This window comes from Brachionichthys hirsutus, chromosome 12, assembly GCF_040956055.1.
Source record: "Brachionichthys hirsutus isolate HB-005 chromosome 12, CSIRO-AGI_Bhir_v1, whole genome shotgun sequence".
Classification (NCBI taxonomy): domain Eukaryota; kingdom Metazoa; phylum Chordata; class Actinopteri; order Lophiiformes; family Brachionichthyidae; genus Brachionichthys; species Brachionichthys hirsutus.
The window spans coordinates 2,872,416-2,896,463 of record NC_090908.1 but is presented as its reverse complement, the minus strand read 5'-3'; the positions used below and the strand labels follow the sequence as shown (position 1 = coordinate 2,896,463).

Here is a 24,048-nt window from a genome sequence, read left to right as displayed (position 1 = left end):
TGAAACAGAGGCTGGATGTTCTCCCAAAGATATATTGTCTGTGCACAACCTCCTTGATTCAGACATGTTTCCCTCTCTGAAGGTTCTACCCAAGTTGCCCTAACAGTGCCCGTAAGCAGCTGCTCATGTGAAAGGTCCTTTAGTGCCCTGCGTCGGTTGCACTGCGTCGGTTGTACTGCGTCGGTTACATTCCTGGCTGCATCAAACGAGCCAGAAAAGACTTCACAGTCTTGCAGTCATTGAAGAAGACGAGCTTCAGAATCACAACAGAGTGATCGACTCTTAGAAATAGACGGCGTTCTTTGATGCTTCCATCCACCAAGTAACTTGTAATTTGAGCCATTTATTTTATTGTTAATGCTGTGAACATTCTCTTACTGGTTAAACCTGTTTGTTGTTGTTTAAAACAGACTGAAATAATAATAATGTATAATTTCTCAGTCCTTGTTAGCCGTTTGTGAGGTTTTGTGCTCGTACGCTACATTTGCTCACATCCTGTGCATCTCCTGGGGGCTAAGCCCCCCCTGTCCTTAAAACCTAGTGACGCCCCTGGCTAAGCATATTAGCAGCTAATTACCCCGAGTGCAAGGAGGGAGAACTTCTCATCACCTCAGTTATGGCATTTCTTAATGATAGAAAATCCAACCTGACCTCATCTCAACTATTTAGTTCTGACACAAACACACAAATACACAAACATAAACACACATGAATGGGTGGATGGATGGATGGATGGTTGGATGGTTGGATGAATGGTTGGATGACTGGATGACTGGATGACAAAGTTTTACTGCAAAACATTGGTAATGGAACAGCGGTTCCTGAAAGTTTGGATTGTTTATGTACTCTTAATTATTATAAATACAATGTCAGAAAGGATATGTAATAAATAATAGCACCAGTGAAGGACACACTCACACACACACACACACTTTCCTCTGCCGTCCATGATGACGTAAGAAACCCCTTTAAATGACGCGCGAGAGCAAAGCGGCGCGGCGCGCACTTCACGCAACATGGAGCCCTCGCTGTTCGCTGATTGGCGATAGATGATATGGGAAACGGTCCAGTCGTACAAATCGTGCTGATCAATTATATTTTTTATTCCAAGAAATGTAGATCCGATCGATAATTAAAATGTGCTGAGCAGAGACGGCGACGCGTCGAGGTGACAGGTGATCCACTTTATGTCATATTAACATGTTTTTAGCATTCGGGTCCATTTTTAAGGAATCACGTGATCGATATCCTTTGGAAAAGATGTAAAACACTAGTTTCGTCCCATGACGCAGAAAGCCGCTCAGTAATGAACCATTCCGGTCCATAAAGAGCGCAGAAGCTCAGATGAATGGACAGCAGGATGCTCTTCGTGAATTACAGCTCGAACCTGAGCGATGCCCGGAGGCTGCGGGACGCGCACGCCGCCAGCGCGCACGGGAAGCTGTCCGCGGCGGGCTTCGTCGTCCTGTCCGCGGTGCTGGGCGTCATCATGACGCTCGGCTTTCTCAACAACTTCATTGTGCTGCTTCTGTTCTGCAAATTCAAGAAGCTGCGAACCCCGGTGAACATGCTGCTGCTGAACATCAGCGTCAGCGACATGCTGGCGTGCCTGTTCGGGACCACGCTCAGCTTCGCGTCCAGCGTGCGCGGGAAGTGGCTCCTGGGGGCCCGCGGCTGCAGCTGGTACGGCTTCATCAACTCCTGCTTCGGTAAGACGCGTCACCGGGATTCAGCCAAAGACGCGTTGTTGCGTTTTTCTTGTGACACTTTTTGTCGGGTTTAACAGCCGTTATAACGGAGACTGCGCTGCTTTATAACGACGTTATTTACAGGGAAAGCGATCAAGACGCACTTTTAGAGAAAGTTAGGGGAAATAAAGGGCGTGTAGATGACTGAAAATATGATAGTTCTGCACACGCTTGCAGTGTGTGCGTGTGGATTAGTAATCTCCCATATAAATCCAGCAGCATGACACAAATCTATTGGATGGATTTCTGCTTTAACATCAACATGAAGCAACCGAACGCTTCGCAGCACTTCAGCATCAGGACTGTTATTAATTATTATACTGTGAAGGAGTAGAAGGGGAAGTGTTTGCATTGAGAGTTCAGTCAGACAAGAGAGGAGCTACAGTGGGACAGGCCAATTCGCTTTTTAATGATATTACAGAAACATTCAGCATTAATTACAAGATGCATCCCGTAGATTCAACACTGCTTTCCAGAGGAAACCTATATATATATAATATATATATATATAGCAGCTGTGAGAGGAGATTTAAACCTGAAGTTTACAGCAGCAAACACATTTCATATTGTTTGAGGTGCTGTGATGAATTGATTTGATCGTTCAGCCAAGTTCAAACAACTGCCCATTGTTATCAATGTGATTTTTGATAGTCATTATGTATCTGATAAAGGACAGGGTGAAGTGGAAAACGTTGATTGGCTGTGGCGACCCCTGACGGGACAAGCAGAAAGTACCGTAGTATAGGAGTATTATGTATCTGTTAAATGTTTTGTAATGTGTATTTTTAGCATATAGGAAGACTAGCAGCCACTTCATGGGAGCTAATGGGGATAATAATAATAAACTATAAACTATAAACCTGAAAGGAAGAAGGAAAAAAAGGAAACTTGACATGCCTAATGTCAACATTAATATTCCGGATCCTCTGACAGAATAAAATTAATCCCTTAATTATCCTCTAGTTTCATCATCGGGCCAAATATAAATGTGTATATGTATGTTATATTGATTGTGATATTAAATGTTTTCTATGTTCACACTCCTTTCTTTTTGATATTAATGCACTCCTGCTCTCTGTGCATGTCCAGGCAATGACCGAGGTAACCGTTCTGCTTCTCTGTCGTTCTCAGGCATCGTTTCCCTGATTTCTCTGGTAATCCTCTCCTACGACCGTTACAGCACTCTGACTGTGTACAACAACCGAGGGCCAAACTACCGCAAGCCCCTTCTGGCTGTTGGGGGTTCTTGGCTGTACTCCTTGTTCTGGACAGTGCCCCCTCTGCTGGGGTGGAGCAGCTATGGCATAGAGGGGGCAGGAACCAGTTGCTCTGTGTCCTGGACTGTTCGGTCAACACAGTCGCATGCCTACATCATCTGCCTGTTCACTTTCTGCCTGGGCATACCGGTCCTGGTGATGATCTACTGCTACGGCAGGCTGTTACTGGCAGTCAAACAGGTAAAATGTGTGTCTCATCATGCCGTTTCCCCAGTAGAGTGCAAAACCACATATTTCCACAGGTGCAGCAGCATCCATCTTTGTGTTTGCCCAGAGACTCAGTTACGATATAAACTGATGTGCCAGATGTTTCTTGTGAAACCAGCCGAGCTACACTGCTGTTCATGTGTTTTAAGTGTCGACTCCTTGCACCGACACGTCCCAGGAAGTAGTAACATCCAATGCCAGAGTTCTAATGTAATGCACTCAGCTGGAATAACCGGCCCACCTCGCCACAGCTTCTTTTAATTCACTCGCATGACAGGCGGGGGAAGTAAGGGCTAGGATTAAAGAAAATAAGAGATCCACAGCGGCGTTAAGACAGCATGAACTGGATTAAGATCGGCGAATCCTGCTTAAAGATTTTGTGGACCAGTGCGTGTAAAGAATATATTTCTACATCGAGGAGTTTATGTCTGCTAAAGCTTCATGTGACTTGTTTTCCTAATTTGATTAATGGCATGATTAATGTAATTTAAAGTGAAATGCAATCTGAACTAAAAGGGTGTCTAATCCGGCTTGTTTTTCACCTCCGCTGAGAAGGTCTGTCCGTCTGTCAGCAACATAACTCAAAAACCTACAGACGGATCCTGATGAAATTTACAAGAAATGTTGGGAATTGGGAATGGTGTCAGGAACAGTTTATTACATTTTGGCGATGATCCAGAAGAGATCCTGGATTCTGGATCACTTTGAATTTTTCATTAACATTGCGGTCAATGGAGCGTTAAAATGTGTTCCTCAATATTTGCAGCTTTTTCTGATTTACATTGTAAGATTTTGCAGTGCAACTTTATCCAGTGAATTCACTGATACCAGAGAAGAGTACACGCTAACAAGTAAACTAAACAACCAGCCGATTTTCACACTACACTGAGGTGAAAAGAATTCCAGAAACAAATCAGGGCTTTTACGAAGAAGCAATGGTTTCACGAAGAATCTGAACCATCCAATGATTGCATCACGATCATTTCCACCGCCCCATCATCAGACCTCCCTCTCTCTCTTCCACAGGTGGGTAAAGTAAGAAAGAGTGCAGCCCGAAAGAGAGAGTACCACATACTGTTCATGGTTCTGACCACAGCAGCCTGCTACCTGTTGTGCTGGATGCCTTATGGCGTCGTGGCCATGATGGCAACATTCGGCCCACCCGGCATCATCAGTACCGTGGCCAGCGTGGTGCCCTCGCTACTAGCCAAGAGTAGCACCGTCATCAACCCCATCATCTATATACTTATGAACAAACAGGTGAGTCAGACATGCGTCGTTTACTCGGTAGCCATTTCCAAAAATCAATCATAGTGCGACATGAACAACAGCTTTATTTACACCGTAAAAAAGAAACATTACAACAGTCGAAATCATATAAATGGTATTTAAATGTCAATTCAAGTGTAAGAAGAAGAGAATTCACTGACAAATCAAGTCAAGAAGGGCACCCTAAGGCTGTTAAAGTGAAACGGGACCTCCACTGCTTTTCAGTGAGGCATGGGCGCGTCCTTTTTCTCTTCTGTTTTCCAGGGATGCTGCAGGAAGCTGCAGGAGGAAAATGTAAAACTCAAATGTTGAACAATCTTTCAGAGGCAGTGTGGCGCAGCAGTTTTCCACAATACTTATCGAAGCAAGACGTGAAAGACAAAACCTTGAGAGGAGAAGGGTACAGAGGCTGAGTTGGAAAAAAAATGTAACAGACAACGTCTGCATGAACGTTCAGACATTTTGAGTCACTCTCCTCTGCCCTGTGTTATCTTGAATATGTAAAAAAAAAAAAGAAGAAGAAATATTACATTTTGAGCATCCAAGAGTCTTCGCCTGCACCTGCTGAGACACAATTGAATATTGAATTTGGCACAATAGAGAAGATGAAGTTGCAAGAAGGCAATACACTGAATCAAGTGCTCCCACGGAACTAGTGAAAAGCTGCACCACAGCTGGATGCGAATTTCCTGTCCATAAAAAACATGCACTCAAATCCGCAAAACAGCACAAAAAGTCCGATAGCACGGTTGCTAGTTACAACATTAATAATGGTGCCTTGCAGCACAGTACAGCACAGATAGTTTGAGACTCTCAGCCCTGATTCTGAATTACGTGCTGTGTGCACTGGAAAGTAATCAATCGGACTCAAAATGTACACATACAGTATGCTTAGGTGTTTTTTTGTGTGTGTTTTTTTGGCACCTTCAGTGTGTTACAATCACAAGAATTAAAACATTTGATCATTTATCTCAGAGAAACGTAAAACTACAGTAGAGCTGCGTGATTTAAAATAAAATGGACGTCTCCTTAAAAAAACCTCGCCGCTTCAGAACATAAGCAGCTGCTGTCAACCAACAAGTAGCGCCCCGGGAATAGAAATAACCAACACGAAATTCACAAGATGTTTCATCAGTTTGATGAAATGTGTTTAGTTATTCCCCTCAGGTCAATTCATCCAACAGGTGTTGACCCTGTGTTGGATTAAACTGTTTAACCCGCAGAGGCTACAGTTTGCGGTGCCGTGGAGTTTCAGCGTGGATCGGTGCCGGAATATAAAATACAGTCTTATCAGATTTTATTCATGATGTCCATCCCATATTACAAGTAATAATAATAATAATTGGCACCAAAAATACCTAGACGTGCTCATTTCCATCCTTTAATCCGGTATAAAAACCCTCTCGAGAAAAATGCTTTTATAAAATGTGTTTTGGTGAAAGGAGTTTAGTTGAAGCAGTGCTGAGACAGCGAGCACTACTCAATCAATGTCTGCACCAGAACCATCTGCATGCTACTACATACTCGTCTTTTAAAGAAGATATCAGACTAGTCCATACTTCTGTAACAAGTTACCACGGCCCCTTTTTTGAACCACAACCTCGAACATCAAGCAGAATAACACAGCAATAAAAAAAAAAAAACTGTGCTCTTCAGCAAAACTCACAACCATCTTTATGCCCTTCACTGAAGTATCATCTCTGCATGACGTGGTACCGAGCAAAACAAAACTATTTAATTTATCCAACCTGGAGACAAAGCTAATCTGAGATTACCGGTGCTGGGTCCTCTTTTATAATTGTCTCTACTTAGAGCTGCAGACAGGCACACAGCAATATGAGCGGATTCGGGAGGTATGAGCTTTCTACCGCTGCAGGAAATGAGCTTCATATTGTTCTGCAACAGAGAGATAAAAAGAAATAAACCAGAGACTTGTACCACAGCAGGGATCTTACAAGGAGGATTTGGCCATCGTTTGGAAGTAGTAGAAGTACATTCAATAAAAAAAAGTGAACTGCCAAACACAGAATCCCCTGCTATAACTCATTTCTGCAATATCAAGGGCTTCCCAGCTCTGATGGCAATTTAAATCCCATTTTAATGCAGCTCTGACACAGTACTTCTAACTCTATCTGAACCACGACGACGCAACCCAGAGGAAAGTGTTAGACCGGCTAGGCACGGGGTTACGGCTGTTCTGAGCACAGCTTCGTTCTCAACATCCATTTGGCCATATTAACGTGTTACTGTAGGCAGGACATCATCCAAAAGGGACAACCAGTGCCTTCTGTCCCATGGCCTGGTAAACCCACAGTCTCTGGCACGTTTGCCTGCACAAGGAAACATCAGCAATGTGAAATAAACCCTGCATGGCGATACAAAACAATTAGATAGAGGAATGTAAAACAGGAGCACATGCTGAAATGTAGTAGTAGTACTATGTTAATGTGTGTATATTGCATTTATGACATTCAACATGGATGACTTCTCTGCTTATTCAGAACCATCTGGACCAGTAAAAAAGAAAAAAGAAATAAGTCACAATTAGCCACTGTTAGAAACATTTCCTGTGAGTGGGGAACCACCAGCAATATTGAAAAACACAGCATTTACACTATTGAAACAGTTATTGAAAATGAAGTTCTCTATCTAGAAACACTGATCTGTGGCTACCCTAGTTAGCTCCAAAGCTAACATGGCTCAGCTAAAGCAGAGAGAAATGCCTCTTTCAGTTTCATCTCAGAGGCTCTCCTACAAGTTTCAGGTCTAGTAAACCATCGTCATGGAGACAAGTTGTTTCACAAGCCCCCCCCCCCCCCGGCACCGATTCCTTCATGGACGGCTATGGCTTGTGCTGTTCATGGGTCTAATTTGAAACGGCAACACTGAAACCTTGCCTCCAGTGGCTTTATTGCACCTCTCCCTTAGTCAGCCAGAAAAGGCCAGAGTTCTATGTGTGTGTGTGTGTGTGTGTGTGTGTGTGTGTGTTCACGTTTCGGCTCAGAGGGTCAGCATTCACATCTCAGATGTCACAGTTCATGGTGCTGAAGCCTGGAAGAGTGACGCGCCCCTTTCTCCTGAGGTCACTCTCGGGCCCCGTGTTGATTCGCTGGACCAGGCTCTTCTCATACAGGAGGGGATGGTAGGCACCCAGCGTACAGGCGGCGTCGTAGTACCGCTCGTGGTAGTGGCACAGGTCCGTCTGCCGCATGGAAGGAATGTACTCGTAAACATGCACCCGCTCGCACATCGCCATCATCATGAGGATGCCTGCAATGAAGACAGACACAGAAGGAGATTAGGTTGCAGTCTGCTTTTCAGAGAATGAATTCTATACTTTGGACAATACATCTAAACACAGAACATTTTGAAAAGGATTGCACACAAAAAAAAAACCCTCAAAACTAAGTAGAAAACAACTTTAGATGATTTGGCATGACAAAAGAAGAAACGAAATTAGATGTCATTAAGCTGCACTGCATTGCTATACTGTATTCAAGAAGCACATATTCCTCGCCTCCAAAAGACTATTGGATCTTGTGAGACAGTAAACAGGGCTTCCGGATCAGAGGGGCCAAACCTGCTCTAGCTTGCTGCTCCGGAATGTACTACAAGCCATCTTCTGGACTCTTTTTCCCATCATGCCATTCGTATCCCTCCCTCTTAAAGTGGCAGTTTACAGCACAGGCACAATTCCAGATGTAAAAAAAATAATTCTAGAATCTGGATCCAGATCCGGATCAACGCCATTCTCGGGGAGGACCGAGCCACGGACAGAACCTTGCTTGTGTAAAAATTTCAAGTCGATTGGGTTCCTAGTTTTTGAGTTATGCGCTCGGACAGACAAACAAGCAAACAAAAAAACAGACAGACAGACAAACAAACAAACGCACCCAATTGCAATACCCTCGCCTCCTCTTTGGCGAGGGTAATAATAAATGCAGCCTCAGAGGTAGCGTCTGGCAGTAAGAACACAACCAGTCGACTCATCGCTCTTGTCACGCGTTTCCCAGTTCTACAGGTGTTTCCTGATTCTGTTTCACTGCACTCATTGGTCAGCGGAGAACGGCACCTCCGTGACTTCGAGGACCACTGGAGTCCAGCTGAACCGCAGAGTCTACAGCAACACGGTGGCCTGCAATGCCCAGATCGCCACTGATGTTCACAGCCCGTGCGGCAGCAGCCCGGGCAACAAGCACACAACCCCGCCTGAGGTCACAAACTAGGCCTGAATAGCCTCAACGTGAAGATGGGAACACAGTCCAGATGAAGGAGCAACGGCTCAACTCGGCTCTAGCTGACACGTACACCAAAATTAAACGTGAGATCTTGTGGTTGTACAGACAGGAATCATTTTGTGTGTCTCATTAGCTTTTATAATTGTTTTTATGTGCAGTACACAAACGTCCTAAATGTCTGGAGAAACGCACTGTATACACTTTGCAGCCGAAGGTGTCAGACAGCTGAACGCGACACCTGATCAAAATGATGCTAAAGCATTATTGTGTTATAATTTAAGGAGCTTCCCTCATTCGAATCAAGGCGCAGAAACCATGGTAACGGGTGTGCCACAGCGTAATCTACTTTTTCTACTGTTATCGCAGTGACGTTAATAGAGCTGAACTTCTCTTTAGACACACACTAAAGTCTTTGCTTTGATGAGTTCATCTGTTGTTTCTCCTCTCGCTGTAAACGTTGAAGAATTGTCACACAAAGACCTTTCCTTAAATGTAACTTTCAGCTTGTATATTTAAGCTAAATGTTCTATTTTTTTTTATCTGCTTTGTCGGCTTTTTGTTTTTATTTCTGTGCTTTTATCATTGGTTTTAAATGGTTATCGCACCAAACCTCATCGCTGTGGAAGAACATCAGTGCATCGTTGTGCTTAAAAAAGAGACTGGTGGTTCTTGTGAGAACACTGTAAGAACAAAATAAAGTATCGCTCTGAAAAAAAGCATGTTTCTGAGAGTGGTGGATCAAGATTTCATGATCAAAATATATATAGATATACACGCATACGTACATATACAGTAAATTATGTATATATGTTTCAGATATGCCAGATCTGATGCTTCAAAAGGAATGAAAACGCAACAGGCCTTCAAGTATGTGATTATTGGATATTGGTATAGCTGTGTGTACATATTATGGTGCTGTGTGAGCGAAAGAAGCACCGACAACATTTTGGCATGCTGGAGACTCTCTAAAATGAGCTTACAGCTTTTACATGGCCGACGGTCCCTGCACAGATGTGCCGTTTGGAGTGCAAAGCATGTCCATGCCGCACGCTGAGAATATGCCCGTGCACGCCGAAGATAAACGCCGCATGTCTTAGCGTGTGTGTCCCTGCGCCAAAATCCGCTTAGGAGCAAAAAGGGCATTTGGAGATAAGAGTACAGAGGCAACCGCTGGCAAACAGACGGCACAGTGCATGCATAGCAGCTGCACTGCACATGTGCATGTACGTGCGCATGTGTGTACTCACCTATGAAGCCAGATGAGGGAGGATTGGGTTGGATGTTCTCCTGAGTGTTGCCCTGAATCACATCCCAGAGTTGCCACACGTAGCTGGGGTGAAGGATGTAGAAAGGCTGGCCAGGATGGCGCTTGCGGTGCTCAACGTATGGGCCGAACAGGTTGTAATCTGGGCTGGCATACCACTGATGGGAAGACAGGCAGGGGGGCACAAACGTCTCATGTTAGACCCCGGGAAGCGTGAGGTTTAATTAATGGGTTAATGAGGCTAGAGAAGCACAACACACAAAGCCTTCTGGATTATTTGGGAGACATCTTTCTGGTGAATGCATAGATCAGAGATCCGAAAGCCTCCCGTGTCTGTTAGCATGAACATTGTCTAAGGAATTGTTTAAGGAACAGTTGGAAAAAAATATATTTTAGTCTTTTTAGTCCTGCAAAAGTCATAGATTGAAAAGAACTAACAGGAGAAAGATGCCAAGTCATGTTTGATCTTAATGAATTATCTTCAAAGGACACCAGGTGCAGGAATGCTCTCCATCATTTCAGCTTTGGCTCTGCTCAACTGTGCATGTGATTAAAGTCGTGCGTTGTCTTACAGTCTGTGTGTGTGTGTGTGTGTGTGTGTGTGGTCGGGGGCATTATTAACAGCATTAGTCGATTGTAACATTATCGTCAGTGGTTTCAGACCATACGTATATGGTGCATGTCTGGATGCTAAGTATTCATCTTAAGTGAATTCCAGGGAACCCCTTATGCAGCTGCTTGAACAGCAGTCTCCTGGCTCCACGACAGATTCAGTTTTGTTTAAACTGCCTCAAGGAAGAGCCAGTCAGAGTCTGTTATGTCAGGAAATGAAAGGACTTTGAAGCTCCATCAAGCCTTGTGAAAAATAAAAGCTGGGGGGAAAGACACATTCCTAGCCGAAATGAAACGCTGATCCGCTAAATGCACGATTAAAGACACTGAACAGCATCGCTGTGTATATAACAAAGCTGCCATAAGGACAATGGCGAGCAGCACTTGTGCTCCAAGGTCCTGTTGAATTTGCCTGAACACGAAAATGGCCAAGACATACAAGCACACCAGCTGTGACAAAAGCTGCTTCCCTGGAAAACATTAGAAAGCACTCGGGCAGACTTCAGCCAGTGCAACCATCAGCCACTGTAGCATGGCAGCCACGAGACAACACGAGCACCATGATGCTGCCAACTTTGGATGTGGTGATCAAGTTGCAGAGAAAAAGGTTCAACCTACAGCCTCGCCTCTCTTTTAACGCCGCTTCGATGGACGATGGAAGGACCGATTCCTCTGGCGTCATTTTCATGCATCAAACAAAAGAGGTAAAGAAGGGTGGAATGTAGAAAGCCAGAGCTACAGTCCTATAAATCCGTACCCGAACCCTCACCCAGAGGCTGCTGCAACACCTGGTGGGGGTTTGTTCTCTTTGCACGTAGAGAATCGCAAAAGATACGACCACAGACTAATGGTTTCATAATCATTCTGCGGCAAGCCTTTTAAAAACACTTTATTGTCTGCAGGGCCGCCCTAAAATAAGACGGATCTAAGAACATTGAATAGCATTACTGATGACGATGATGATGAATTTGATGTACAGTAATGATGACGATGAAGGTGATGACATTTACTGCACAGAGTTTTAAGCTCTTATGACGGCGGTGCAATACTGCATATGTGTTGTAATGCGTGTTTTTACTATCCTTTTTACGGTTTTATTTTTCTTAGGCTAGAAAATGAAAATAATAGAAATGCAAACATTTATGCATCCCGCAGATCCCGCAAATCTGCGATAAATGAATACACGTGGTTTGGCATTAAACGGATTGCTTGGGCACAGGCGCCGATATGAGTGCGTCGTCTCTGGTTCATGTGATCAACACAACACACTCTCAAAAATAAAGGCATACCTTGTGTAAATTGACAGTATAAGGTGCAGGGTCCCAGGCCACCAGAGTCACATCCTTGTAGATCGAGCTTGTGTTGAAGCGATGCCTCGGGTTGGCCAAAATCTGCAGGGAAACAAGACGAGGCTTACCCACAATCTCCTCAAGCACTTGACTGCTATTTCAGGCTTCACCTCTAGATAGATTATAGAGCGCTCTGTCTTTTTGTTGAGCAGCTCTGAAACAGCAGCCTGCTCCTGAAGGACAATAAAGAGGGTGAGTGACATCACCAATGATGGACAGCGTTTTTCTCTCTGCATCCACCAACACACACTCCGGATCCATCCAGCCACGGGGGCAGCATGACTGTTTCTCTGCTGTGTGTCCAGGAAACAGTTCCCTGTGATGCTGATCGAGTCAAGCAGGACTGCTGTCCACCGCCTCAGTCTCAGCTCAGAGGGGACGTCTCCTCCATCCCGCAGGCTTTGAGCATCTTCCCCGGGCGAGCTTCTTCCTCTTGTCGTCTGAGCTCCAAGAAGTTGCACTTCTGTTCACAACGCACGTAATACCGTTCTCATTCTGACCTACGCAGCTTAGAAATCTCCTTAAAGCGTGTTTTACGTCTTAGAATGGAACAGGCTTATTCACAGCAGCCAATTAGCCTCGCTTAACATAAATACTGGAAAGCTGGGGGACACAGCCAGAATGAATCTGCCCAAGGGCAACAAAATAAGACTCTGAAGCACACAGAAAAGAACCTTTATGAGCAATTACGCATCAGACTAATTCCTGGACTGGGAACAATAACCAGTAATAGTCTGCATAGGCCTGATAATGATTGGGGACTAAACCAAGCAGATGAACGATATTAACTACCACGCTTTAGCGGTGCTTTGGCCCGAGCCTGGGTCGACCTTTCCACATATTTAGAACTGCAGTCTGGCACCTTTTTGTTTTTTGTAAGTGTCAAGCAACAAGTTTCATTCATTGTAATTACATTAAATGTTGATTGCAGCAGAATCAATGCAAAATGGGGCTTTCTATTTTGTGCCTTAGTTTAGATTGCACCTCAGGAAACTCAAATGGTGGCGAGCTGAAAACTGCATGCTGACGAAACACAAACCCGCCATTAATAGAACAAAACACAGCATCTTTGCATCTATTCATTCCTGAGACTCACCTGTGAGTTAATGATGCGGATCGTGGTTTTGTTCCCCACGTCTCTCTCGTATCCCTCGGTGGGGGCAGCGTTGAAACGTAAAACTGCGTCATGAGTATCTGGAGGGAGACATCAGATTATGTCAGATTATGAATTCCTGCAAAGGAATTACTAAACATTAATTAATTATATCAACAGTTGAAAACTAAAGTTGCTTGTTAACTTAATATGGAATGAAAATGATGCCCCCACAAAGAAAGGCTGTTAAATCAGATAAACTATTGGAGACAATGTGGTCACCTCTGGTGGATATTTGGAGTAATAAATATTAGAGATGTTAATGTCTGTCAGAAAATCGATCGGTCACTTCAACACATTCTCCCCCTGCATTGATCCGACAGCAGAACGGATCACCAGCATCTGATCTCATACTCCTCCATCACCGCCACCAACCGTTACGGCACCAATTGTCATTCAGAGCCACACGACCTACAAGCACCCGGGGAAAACAGGCTCTCTAGCACGACAACCGGTTTGCCTTCCTGCGATTCTGTAAACAGACAAAAGCACTTTAAAACAGGGTGTTTCTCCAGAGTCAGAAGAGATCAGAAGTTGGTTTTATGAAGGCAACAGCGTGGTCCTGCCTCCGGCCCCGTTGCTACGGCTGGATCCACACTGCGTTCCATCCCTAAGGCTCCGCCCCTAGTCTGCACACATGGATATTAGTGAACTGGTGACTTTTATATAGATGTGAATGTGTGAGTGTGAGCTAATCTCTACGTGCATCTTCCTCTGATCAAAAAGAAAAACCCTTATCATAAAGACAATATGTATCAAATTAAGATAAACACACAAAAAAACTTCACAAATATTTCTCCTCTATATCAATGTACTGAGGGTGCAGTTCAGCCTTTACGCCACATGGGGGCAGTCACACATCGGCCATGAACCTAAACCAACCCAACACACCTCAGCTTCATTCCTGGCTCTTGTAGGATGCATTTGTTGGCACCACCAAGAAGAAGAAACACCATAATCTAAATGTTGGAGGACCTACAAGTACCACAAGAGAGAAAATTGATTTTCATATTCGTCTTTTGGTGATTTGTATGAATTCGTAGCCTTTAGGGCTGTGCAGCAGGGTGAAGAGAAATAGAGAGGGGATCAATGCAGTTTGATTTCCTGTTGAAGCTAAGGCCTGAGAATTAATGTAACAGAGTCAAGCGTCTCCAATGCTGGGAGGCTGTTCTATAATTAATTGGCCCTGCAACCTTCATCTAATTCATCAAGGCACCAAGTCTAGCAAGATCTCTTTTTAGAGAAGCGTTTACAAAGATGACGAGACGCCAAACCAATCAGCTGCTGCTGTTTGACATGCGGTTCATGCAAATGGTCACGAGTTCAGGAGAATCATGCTTTTAAAATGTGTTCGATCGATACAGGGAAAACAATGATGAATTATGCATTCACATAATTGGCCAGAAGCCAAAAACAAATGTGACGATGATTATGATGATGATGATGATGATGCATCGATTGAGATTAAAAAAGCACCTGCAGAGATTGCATCCTGGGCCTGGTGCCCAAAATGGAAGAAAAAAAAATATTCTGCTCTTTACTAGTACTTAGAATGAGGAATAGTCAAGTCAGTCAAATGATTGGAAAAAAAACCATTCTATTTATGTTTACATCTTATTTTGCAGCAACCTCAGCTCTATAAATAAATCTGATAGCGTAAAGATGCATCTGCTACTGACAAGCAAGTAGAAGCATCAGTCTGAGTCCTGAGGTTTCCACTGACACGGCACCACAAGTTAATTCCAGCATGACCCCGAGGTCAAACACTCCCAGCTCTGCGTCCCTGGTGTTCATCGGATTCTGCCCGACTGCTCACTTTTCTCAGAAGCAGACCAGCGACAGCTCGAGTTTATAAAACGCTCACACCCTACAGGCATATTATGAAATGCAAAATGCACAAAGCCAACGGTCTTCGTATTCAGACTTCTCCTCGCTCCGAGCAGCCGAATGCAAAGACGTGAAACGAAGGAACCCGATTGGCAACCAGTGGGGGGGGGGGGGGGGGGGGTCTGGGTCTGTTTTTTCCCCGCAGAGTGAGCCATCTGTTATCGACTTCACACCATCCTATCCAACCTGCTCTAAAACAGGAGCACACACACACACACACACACACACACAAACACAGACAAGTCTTCCAGGTACACATTTCAGCTTCACAACTTAATCAGCAAATGCAATGCACCTATTTCAGTCAGCCGTTACACACAAATGGATATTTGTTAACCTTTCAAATTCATTTCAGCCGACTACAAAGCCGCAGAGATCAAGCTACATTTGAGATAAAGGAGCTTGATCTTCATCGACACTCCCGGGATTGGAGCATCGCTTATTTTCTGGCTAAACTTTAAACATTCTTTTTTTTTTAAACACACATTAATTACTGACGGATACATTTTACAAACACAAAATCAACTTTACATTAACTGTGATCTAAATGTAAGGCTGAATCTCGAGGCGTCGCGTCGCCGTTTCAGGCGTTAGTTTGAGGAACGTTTCCAGATCCTCATCGCTCTCCACAGCCAGGATGTTGTCATCTTGCCCCCCCCCGCAGAAGTAAAAGCTTTTCTATTTTACAGAATCAGCAAGGTTTTCTTTGCACTTCAGTTTCCTACTTTTCATTATGGCCATTTTCATTTAAGCCATTTGCGCAACTCGAAAATGCACATAAGAGCAGGTGGATGGAAACACGCATCCCTCCATTCGGTGCCTAACTCTGACTAAGACTCTCGTCGGCCTTTCTCAAACTCTCCACTCACCGATCTCTTTGCCCAGTCCTGAGCGCAGGATGGCGCCGGCCGAGGTGACCACTGCACAGGTCTTGAAGCTGCTCTGCTCCTGCTGCTTGTGCAGCTTCTCCAGGGGAAGCGACGGCACCAGGCGACCCCAACCAAGCGAGGCGAAGGGCTGCTCCGACCCGTCGACCGTCCTCAGCTGGGCCTGGGCTTTCATCTGACACAGCAGCTCGTGAGGACTGGGAGCGGCTCGCCGACGGCCCTTGTAGGAGACGTGGTGTTTGTTGGCACTGACGTAATCCTTCATGGCGCGCTGCAGCCGCGGACTCAGCATGCCGGCGGACACGCGGCCTCGCCACAGCCGCTGCACCACCGAGGCCGACTTGGAGAAGTAATATTCCTCCAAATCCGAGGAGTCAGCTCCTGCCCTTCTGCCCGTTGTAGCTCTCATTCGGTTTCCTAGTTCTTCGTCCTCCTCTTCTTCCTCACCCCCCTGATAGTGCTTGCCGTTGACATGGTTCCGGTACTCTGTGATTTGTGAAGTTCTCTCGCGGCTGTGGACCGACGGGTCTGACTGGGAACCCACATTTTCTGTTCCGAACGAGGACCAGGCAGCCAGGCTCTGTGGGTCCAGGTATTCCTGGTGGCCGTAGACGGTGTAGCGAGCGCTGTTGGGGTTGGGGTTCACCTCCATGCTGAACTCTGGGGTCATGGCGCTGACGGGAGGCTCCGGCTCATCTCTGGGGTTCGTCACAGTGAAGGTGGAAGTCAGTCCAATGCGGAAGCCAAGGCTGGCACGCTGCTGGTGGGAGGCCTGTATGGAGGCCAGGCGCCGGGTGTCAGGGTGCTGGGCGAGTAAGGAGCCTGCAGAGGTCAGCGGCTCGCTCACGCGAGCATCCAGGAAGTACGAGAGGAGGCCAAGGAAGAGGAGAGCCCAGGCGAACATTCCCACCAGCACCAGCCTCCGCCACTGCCTCATGCTGGACTTCATGGCCCCTCACTGATAAACACTCCTGCTCAGCTGGACCGGGGCCCGGCCCGGAGGTCAGCTGGAGGGCCTGAGAGTAGAAAGACAGAATGGAAACATTCACAGGTGGGACAGAGCCAAACCCAATAAAGCAAAGGTCCGAGACTCCCACCTGGACTGATGGACTATTCCTTCATGTCCAGAAGCCTGCGAAGAGGAGCAAGTTAGGGTGCATGAGGATAACCCCACCCCCCCCCCCCCCCCCCCCCCCCCCCCCCCCCCCCCCAGGAGAGAACTCGAGACTGAAACTCAACCCTTTTGGACAAGTGTAACAACAAAAGAAGCATTTCCACATTTAGAACAGACATGATAAATGAAAAGGCATGCATAGTCTTCATTGCTTTGATGTGTTGAGCTTCCCGTTAGCAGGCACCACTGCAGCAACTAGAGCACTACGATTAGAGCTCAACATTAATTTATTTAACTGCTACAACAAAAAGACATTTAAATTAAAATGTAAAAGAAAGAGAGAAAGCATTGAATTGTCCACAATGCAAATCCTCTTACACATAATTAGAAGCTTTGGGCTCCTAATGTGGGAGCATTTCTCTTAGTGGCAGGAGGGGAAAATAAACCTGAGTATTAAGAATCCTCGACCCCAAATTACAACTTCCTGTCTCTGTAGCTGCTAAGATCTGCAGAATGGCTCAGGCATCCCTGCGCCGCCCCTCCAGATTTACATCCAGGGTGCCCCAGGAGGCCCTGGGCCATAAAGGAGGCCAAAGCTCAAGCACTGACCAGAGGCAAGCAGCGGGGAGCATCCGGGCCAGAGCGAGCAGAGACGGCATGGGAGAAAGAAAATAGCCTGCAAGGAAACAGATGCTAAAACATCTGCACAAAATCACACGTGAGACGATTCTTTGCCAAACCCCTTGCAGCGTGCTCGTTCTAAGGCCGTGGACAGGTGGGGTCGGTGCCAGGCATCCAATAAAGCATGCTGGGGTCAAAGGTCACTCAGTGGAAAATATGGCGTTTAAGACAAACAGGCCCAACAGCCAAAAAGACAACAAGCAGGGAACACAACTGCGCAATATCAACGCTGTCAACAAGCAAATGTGATCTATACATTGTGCATGTGCGTGCGTCAAGGTATGCCGTGCATACGTGTGCGCGTGAAGCTAGTTTGCCTCACCTGGCACCAATTACGATGTGTGCTTCGGTAACTGCAGCGAAACAACATAAATGCGTGGCACAGATGGCGAGGAGGGGGTGGAGGACAGAGCTAGTCTTGTGAGGGCGCCACAAAGAAACGGTACAAAACAGGACACATGGAAATGAGGCGCTGCCAGACAGCAAATGACGACGAAATTATTTAGTGGGAGTTAGCAAGAGATTGTAATGAACAAAGGAGCCTGGTAGAATACAAAGCATAGATCTCTCTACAGTCAAGGGATGAGTCAAGATCCAATATGAATATGCAACAGCGGGAGAGAGGAAGCTTTTGTTGCAGGGAAAGGGAGATGGGCTAAACGTATGCAGGTCATTTCCCCTCAGGAGGTTAATTATAAGGTTTATGGCCAGCAGAGGAGGAAAAAATAGAAAAGGGGAGAGAATGAGTGTCAAACACGTTGAGAAGGAGATCTCAGCACGCAGATCAGCTACAAAAAGAAATAAATACATGAAGCCTAAAGCGATAAAATGGGAATTTTATCACCTAAAGACAATGTAAAAACTAAAAAAACATTATAACAAGTAGTGACAATGTTTATCAGACAGGAGATAAAACCCAAGGAGCAAATACTCAGTTAAATTTAGCACATTTTGTTTTAAATGTTGCTGATTGTAAATGACAGTGATTGGCTTTCTAGATAGCCGCTATATTATACTAATGAATACAATTATTTCATTAGTTGCGCAAAAGTAAACTAGATAAACAGGGGATTATAAATTACCCGTCATAATTCCATAAAGCCCGAAGCAACACAAGATGTCTGGTTTTGTGGAACCGGTCCAAAAGATAAATATATTTAGTTTCGCATCACAGAAGTAGGTCAGAAAATCTCACTATGAACAGGCTGGAAATATTTTACTTGAAGAGTTTTACCTTTCGGGAAATATTTCTAGCGTTAAGTTGATCAATACCAGCCTCATGACTTCATTAATAGGAGAAGGCGGGACCAGATTTATGTGCATCGTTGCTATTGGACATTGCAGCAGTCTCTGGAACAAGAACTTCCTTTGGGATTAATAAAGTTGTACCTAATCTAATAAAGAACAAAAAGCAACACTGCTGAAGTCAAAAAGACACACATATATGCTGTGTGTATTTATATGTGTGTATCTACACAAAACAACCAAAACAAGGACTACATTTATGGACACTTATTTTTATGTAATCGCACTCCTTCCGTCCCAGCATGCCCTGCTGCAGCCTGATGGGATTTTCTAAATGGACCTACGGTGCAGTTGATTGGATAACCATTGCGGATACAGCCACACAGCAGCTCGTTGTAAATAGTTCACTTTAATTCACCCCGCTGAAGGTGAAGGAGCCACGGCACAATCAAAGCCTCAAGAGGTTTCCGTAGGAACCAGAATATCTGGCCACTTAACAGAACATACCTACAGAGGTGGATCACAGGAGCCCGTTCGAAATGGCTTCCCATAGTCCCTATTGTGCCATTTATGGGTGGTGCTCAACACTGGAATTGAGACAATGTGGAACAAGTACAACAATTAAACACAAAGGGTGCTGAACAAATGAGTTACTATTTAGTCGGGAAGGCTGGTTCTGCAAGAGAACCCAGTCCTCTAGTCTGCACACAAAGAAATGTAGCCTGCAAGTTCTACCAAATTCAGCATCGACCAACGGCCTTGCTCCTCATCAAATATTGACCCCTCAAGAGTGGAGTTGTTTTCCAACGGAACATTTAAAGCCGTTGTCTCTTAATATTCACCTTGCGGCAGTTCAAGCAGCTACAAACTCATACATCACCGTGGGTTTGCAGGAAGGCGCCGGCGCCAGGTCGGCTGAGCCCTTTCATATCCGCAGATAGAAGCGTAAAGTGTGCAGTTCAGAGTCCTCCAATCAATAGAGGACTCCCACACCGCATCCCACGGGATTACATGAACAGAACATGAAATAAATCCCATGTATGAAAAAAGAAATTACATGAGGGACACGCCTAGGAGTGGGTGGTGGTGGTGGTGGTGGGTGAACGTACCTTTACCGATTCATGGAAGGAAAAACGCACAATCTAACGACTCCTACGGGGAGACGGCTTGGCCGTTAATTGGGCCGAAGAAATTTAATCCTAGAAACACAAATAGAATTCACAGTTACAAAACTGTCATTAACACAGAGGCTCTTATGCAGGTATTGATCTGGGATTGCTGTAATGTGACCTGTCCAAAATGAGGCTTGACATTTCGCTGGCACACACACACACACATGCAGTTTCGTATCTCTTAGAGGTGAGGGACGCCTTCAACTCGATGAGAAAAGGAGCGGAGCAAAGACTCACAGCGATTTAAGAGGTCGCTGGACGACTTTAACTGCAAGCGAGCTGAAGCATATTGCAGAATGAACCCGATGGCCGTCTCTCTCCTCCCTTAATGAAGTTCTTTCCACAGGTCCACCCCGCTTCAGCCTCAGGAGACAGCGAGGTTATTACCGTGCAGAACGGCCGATTTCACCCTGTGTAATTACGCCAGCAGTGTCCGAGCTCCCCGAGAGGTCCGCTGCACGCCGTCACGTCTCCAAACCCCCAAAGTACAGTTGTTAAGAATAGCTTAATGAATGGCCTGCGGCCTCAGCCCGTACGAACAGCAGCTCGACGTTTCACTCGGCTTCACGTGTCTCACTTCTACCACCGCTGCTAATTCGGCAGAAGTTTCATTTGAAGGAGGAATTATTCAGTCTCCGGTCCTGCTGCTGCTCCCCCAAGATAACATGAGAGGCTCCCTCTTCTCCTGACTTCCACCGCTCATCTTCTTCCCCCCCCCACACACACATGCCTTAAATGACCCACATTTAATGGCGGTGCCGATTCATGCAGGTGTAAACGCAGACACTGACTCTGAAGGTTGGTTTCAGCCATGCAAAGAGCAGAATTCATTTCTGCATCTCCGTTCTCAGGCCGCCTGCCCGGCTACACGAGCAGCGGATGAAGCGGCTCCAGCGCCGGCACCCAGCATGTGCAACAGAGAGCACACTGCAGGCCACGCCGCTCATTCCAGCCATGCAACCGCCTGCCAATCACATACACTGCTGGACCGTGTTGTTGCATGGCTGCACACACACACACACACAGATGTACTGCTAAATGCAGACAGCAGCTTTCAAATCGAACGGCTACCACAAATACAGCGCAATAGGAGGTTGACTTAACCCTTTGAAGTTCCTGCGCTTCATTAGTAGGAAGACAGACAGACAGACAGGCAGACAGGCAGTGGGCCAACAAGCTTACAAAAAAACATAACAAAGACAGGCATGTCTTGCTTTGCCCGACTACAAATCTACTTGCAGTGACATGAATGTAACGCAGGTCAACTCGAGTGTTACTCTCCATCAGTCTGACTACAAAGATCTAAATACAAAGATCCTCACTTACCGACGCACTCGATTAGCAACGACTCGGCGTTACGACAGGCTTTCAGAAACTTAAAGGTACGTGTTTAGCGTCAAGAAATTGGCGTTACGTACATATGTACAGTATAAATGGTAATATATATATATATACATATATTCCTTGTCTTCTAACACTGAACACTCAATTTCTAAGCAAATAATCAGCAGGTTGCCTAGAACTAAAAACATGTAGATCCCTAGAGTCATACAAAAACGTGCCTTAATCAATCAGGCTGCTTTTGCTGAATTGTTTCCCGTTATTAGCCCATTTGGGTCAGTCGTTCCTGGTCTGTTTTAGGAAATTCCAACATTAGCTTCCCAGACTGATCAATCTAAGCGACGTACAGCCCAAAGAACAGGCTGGCAGCATCGGAGGCGGTCCCGATTCCTGCCAACGCTGCATGACGGCAGCCCCGGGCTGAAATAACGCACCTTCACACAACAAGGCTTTCACAACAACAGTGTGAAGTTCTCCATTTGAAGTTGTGCTTTTGTCCATTAGATGAATGTTAGTCCAACTTTCTTTTGGGTTTTTTTTAGCCAACTTCGTAAACTCTTGAGAAAGATATGTTAAGGTGATGTACCTTTTAGGAAAGGGCAAGAAATATATGCCAAAAAGAAATGAGAACATCCTTCTAGAAAGAGGCTGCTAAGTGTTAATAAATAATAACGCCTTGAGCTGTGAAACAATGGGTGGAGGACAGTACACTGGGTGGAGTTGGGCGGAAACGCTGAGTTAGCGATTATTCTCCGAGCTCATAAATATTAGATTGAAATTTGGCAGCTTTAAGGCTGTTTGTGGATCCTTGAGGAGAGAATTTCTGCAGTTCCATTTATCTGATGCGAGCTGTTGGGTGTCAGGTTTGTGGCAGCCTCAAGAGGAGCCCATTGGTTCAGAATGCTCGCATCTATTTTTAGCCAAATCAGTTGGTTCCAGCCTCGTTGGCTGCACTTTGACTTCTATCAAAAAGGTCAAAATATGCTTGCGTTTGTCTGTTAAAATAAAATGCATAAATTAGATAGTGATTCCACATTGTGAAATGCACACACGAAAACAGAAAGATTAAGAAAAGGCCACCTTTTTGTGAAACAGTCCAAGAAAAGCAAAGTGCGCCTCCTGATTCTCCTGATTCCCGCTCGGTGACAGAAAGCTCACACCTTCGTGCTGCTGCGCCACCAGGTCTGGCAAGGTCAGGCCAGAAAGTGGCATTTCCATTTCAGAGTGATCCCGCAGTGGCAGATTACTTTCTCCCGTCTCCCGTTATCTGCCTTTAAACACAGCCGAGATAACTTCTGCAAAGTAGGAAGGCCCATTTCTCCAAAGGCACATTTAGACACCATTTATCTTGCTCTTTCAGGAAGACGGAACCCAATAATGGCCAAGAGGTGCAGAGAGAAAGTCCTGGCACCTGTCTCAGTCCATCAGCTGCACAAAAATCCCACCTCATCCATAATGCGGAGAGGAGGCTCTGTATGCAGCCTCTCTGCGCTCATGCACATAACGAAGCCTTCGTTGTGCAGAGAGCCGACTGATAGGAGACACACAAACCGGGATGAGGACACTGCAAGACCAATTAGACCGTCTCCTTCAATCAGAGCCCCATGCAAAGTGTTCGCACACCTTGTAATTACCAGGGCACAGGATGTGTTGCATTTAAAATCGCCTCAGGCCCCAAGAGAAAACACGCCTCCGTCTCACCCGGAGCGAGAAAGGGACGAGAGAAAGTCACCACAAATCCACCGGCTTTTCAATTTCTAAAAACACAAGAGAATATTTTAAGAAAAAAAGAAAACAAGTTCTTAAAGCACCTAAAAGGACGCAGACACAAGACCGGAAAGTGCACTAATGTTTGGACTGAAGAATATCCTCCAGTTTAAGAAGAAAAAAAACCATCTGGTGAACGTACAAATCCAGGAAGAGTCGAATCAAGCTTACCGTCCAAGTACATCCTATTCTGATAAATCACACAGGGATGACAGGCTTTCACGGCGCACAGAGCCGTGCTGAATACAGACTGCCAACGTCAAGGTCCTGTGAAGGAAATACAGCCCTACCCCTCAGACAATACCCCGTAAATGCAGCTGGGAGCTGACGCCCACAGCTGGAAGTGGTTTGATGTGAGACACTAGAGAAAGTCCACTTAGAATCACTTCACCGGCCCTTCTTGTGGAGGCTCAGTCACGTCTACCATCGGCGTGTAGGACTATCGCTCTCTCGCCATTACTCCTCCCAACAGTCCCCTTTAGTTCAAATCAAGGCAAACGTGGCGTCCTGGGACTATAATTTAAGGTCGCTGGATTTGTAACCGCCAGTTAAATCTGGTGGATCCAGACGCCATTTGGAAACGCACCAAACTGAACCTTCTCCTTAATAGCAACTCTGACTGTGGACTGTTGCAGATCAATCCTGGGTCCTCCTCTTCTTTAGGATCTAAAACCAGAATTGAATACGGTCTTTTAAAAAGGACCAAGTCCAGTTCTGCCATCTAGTTTCATGGAAGGCTACAGTTGTGTATTTATGCTGAAAACCAACAAACAAATGGAGATGGGTGGAAGCGTGGCAATAGCCTCCTTAGGAGGAGCTGATGAGGGATAAATTCAG

The 24,048-nt window shown here is 45.5% G+C and overlaps 2 protein-coding genes across 2 annotated transcripts; one reads left to right on the top strand and one right to left on the bottom strand.

Moving 5' to 3' along the window:
* Positions 1 to 1,348: 1,348 nt before the first annotated feature.
* tmtops2b (teleost multiple tissue opsin 2b) lies at positions 1,349 to 8,727 on the top strand. The gene is made up of 4 exons (XM_068746726.1): positions 1,349 to 1,709; positions 2,880 to 3,205; positions 4,259 to 4,492; positions 8,515 to 8,727. The coding sequence occupies exons 1-4, from the start codon at positions 1,349 to 1,351 to the stop codon at positions 8,725 to 8,727; spliced, it is 1,134 nt and encodes a 377-aa protein (XP_068602827.1).
* Positions 7,524 to 16,840, bottom strand: st6gal2a (ST6 beta-galactosamide alpha-2,6-sialyltranferase 2a). Its single transcript, XM_068746725.1, has 5 exons — positions 15,874 to 16,840; positions 13,061 to 13,158; positions 11,905 to 12,006; positions 9,987 to 10,161; positions 7,524 to 7,771 (listed from the first exon to the last, which is right to left on the bottom strand). Exons 1-5 carry the CDS (start codon positions 16,838 to 16,840, stop codon positions 7,524 to 7,526), a joined length of 1,590 nt encoding a protein of 529 aa, XP_068602826.1.
* Between the last annotated feature and the right edge of the window lie 7,208 nt (positions 16,841 to 24,048).

Excerpts from the sequence above, each read along its gene's own strand:
- tmtops2b (XM_068746726.1), top strand. The coding sequence starts at position 1,349 with ATGGACAGCAGGATGCTCTTCGTGAATTACAGCTCGAACCTGAGCGAT. Across the intron at positions 1,710-2,879 it reads CTTCATCAACTCCTGCTTCG|GCATCGTTTCCCTGATTTCT; the intron begins GTAAGACGCGTC and ends TGTCGTTCTCAG. Across the intron at positions 4,493-8,514 it reads ATATACTTATGAACAAACAG|TTCTACAGGTGTTTCCTGAT; the intron begins GTGAGTCAGACA and ends CGCGTTTCCCAG.
- st6gal2a (XM_068746725.1), bottom strand. The coding sequence starts at position 16,840 with ATGAAGTCCAGCATGAGGCAGTGGCGGAGGCTGGTGCTGGTGGGAATG. Across the intron at positions 10,162-11,904 it reads ATACTGTCAATTTACACAAG|TGGTATGCCAGCCCAGATTA; the intron begins GTATGCCTTTAT and ends TCTTCCCATCAG. Across the intron at positions 7,772-9,986 it reads TCCCTCATCTGGCTTCATAG|GCATCCTCATGATGATGGCG; the intron begins GTGAGTACACAC and ends TCTTCATTGCAG.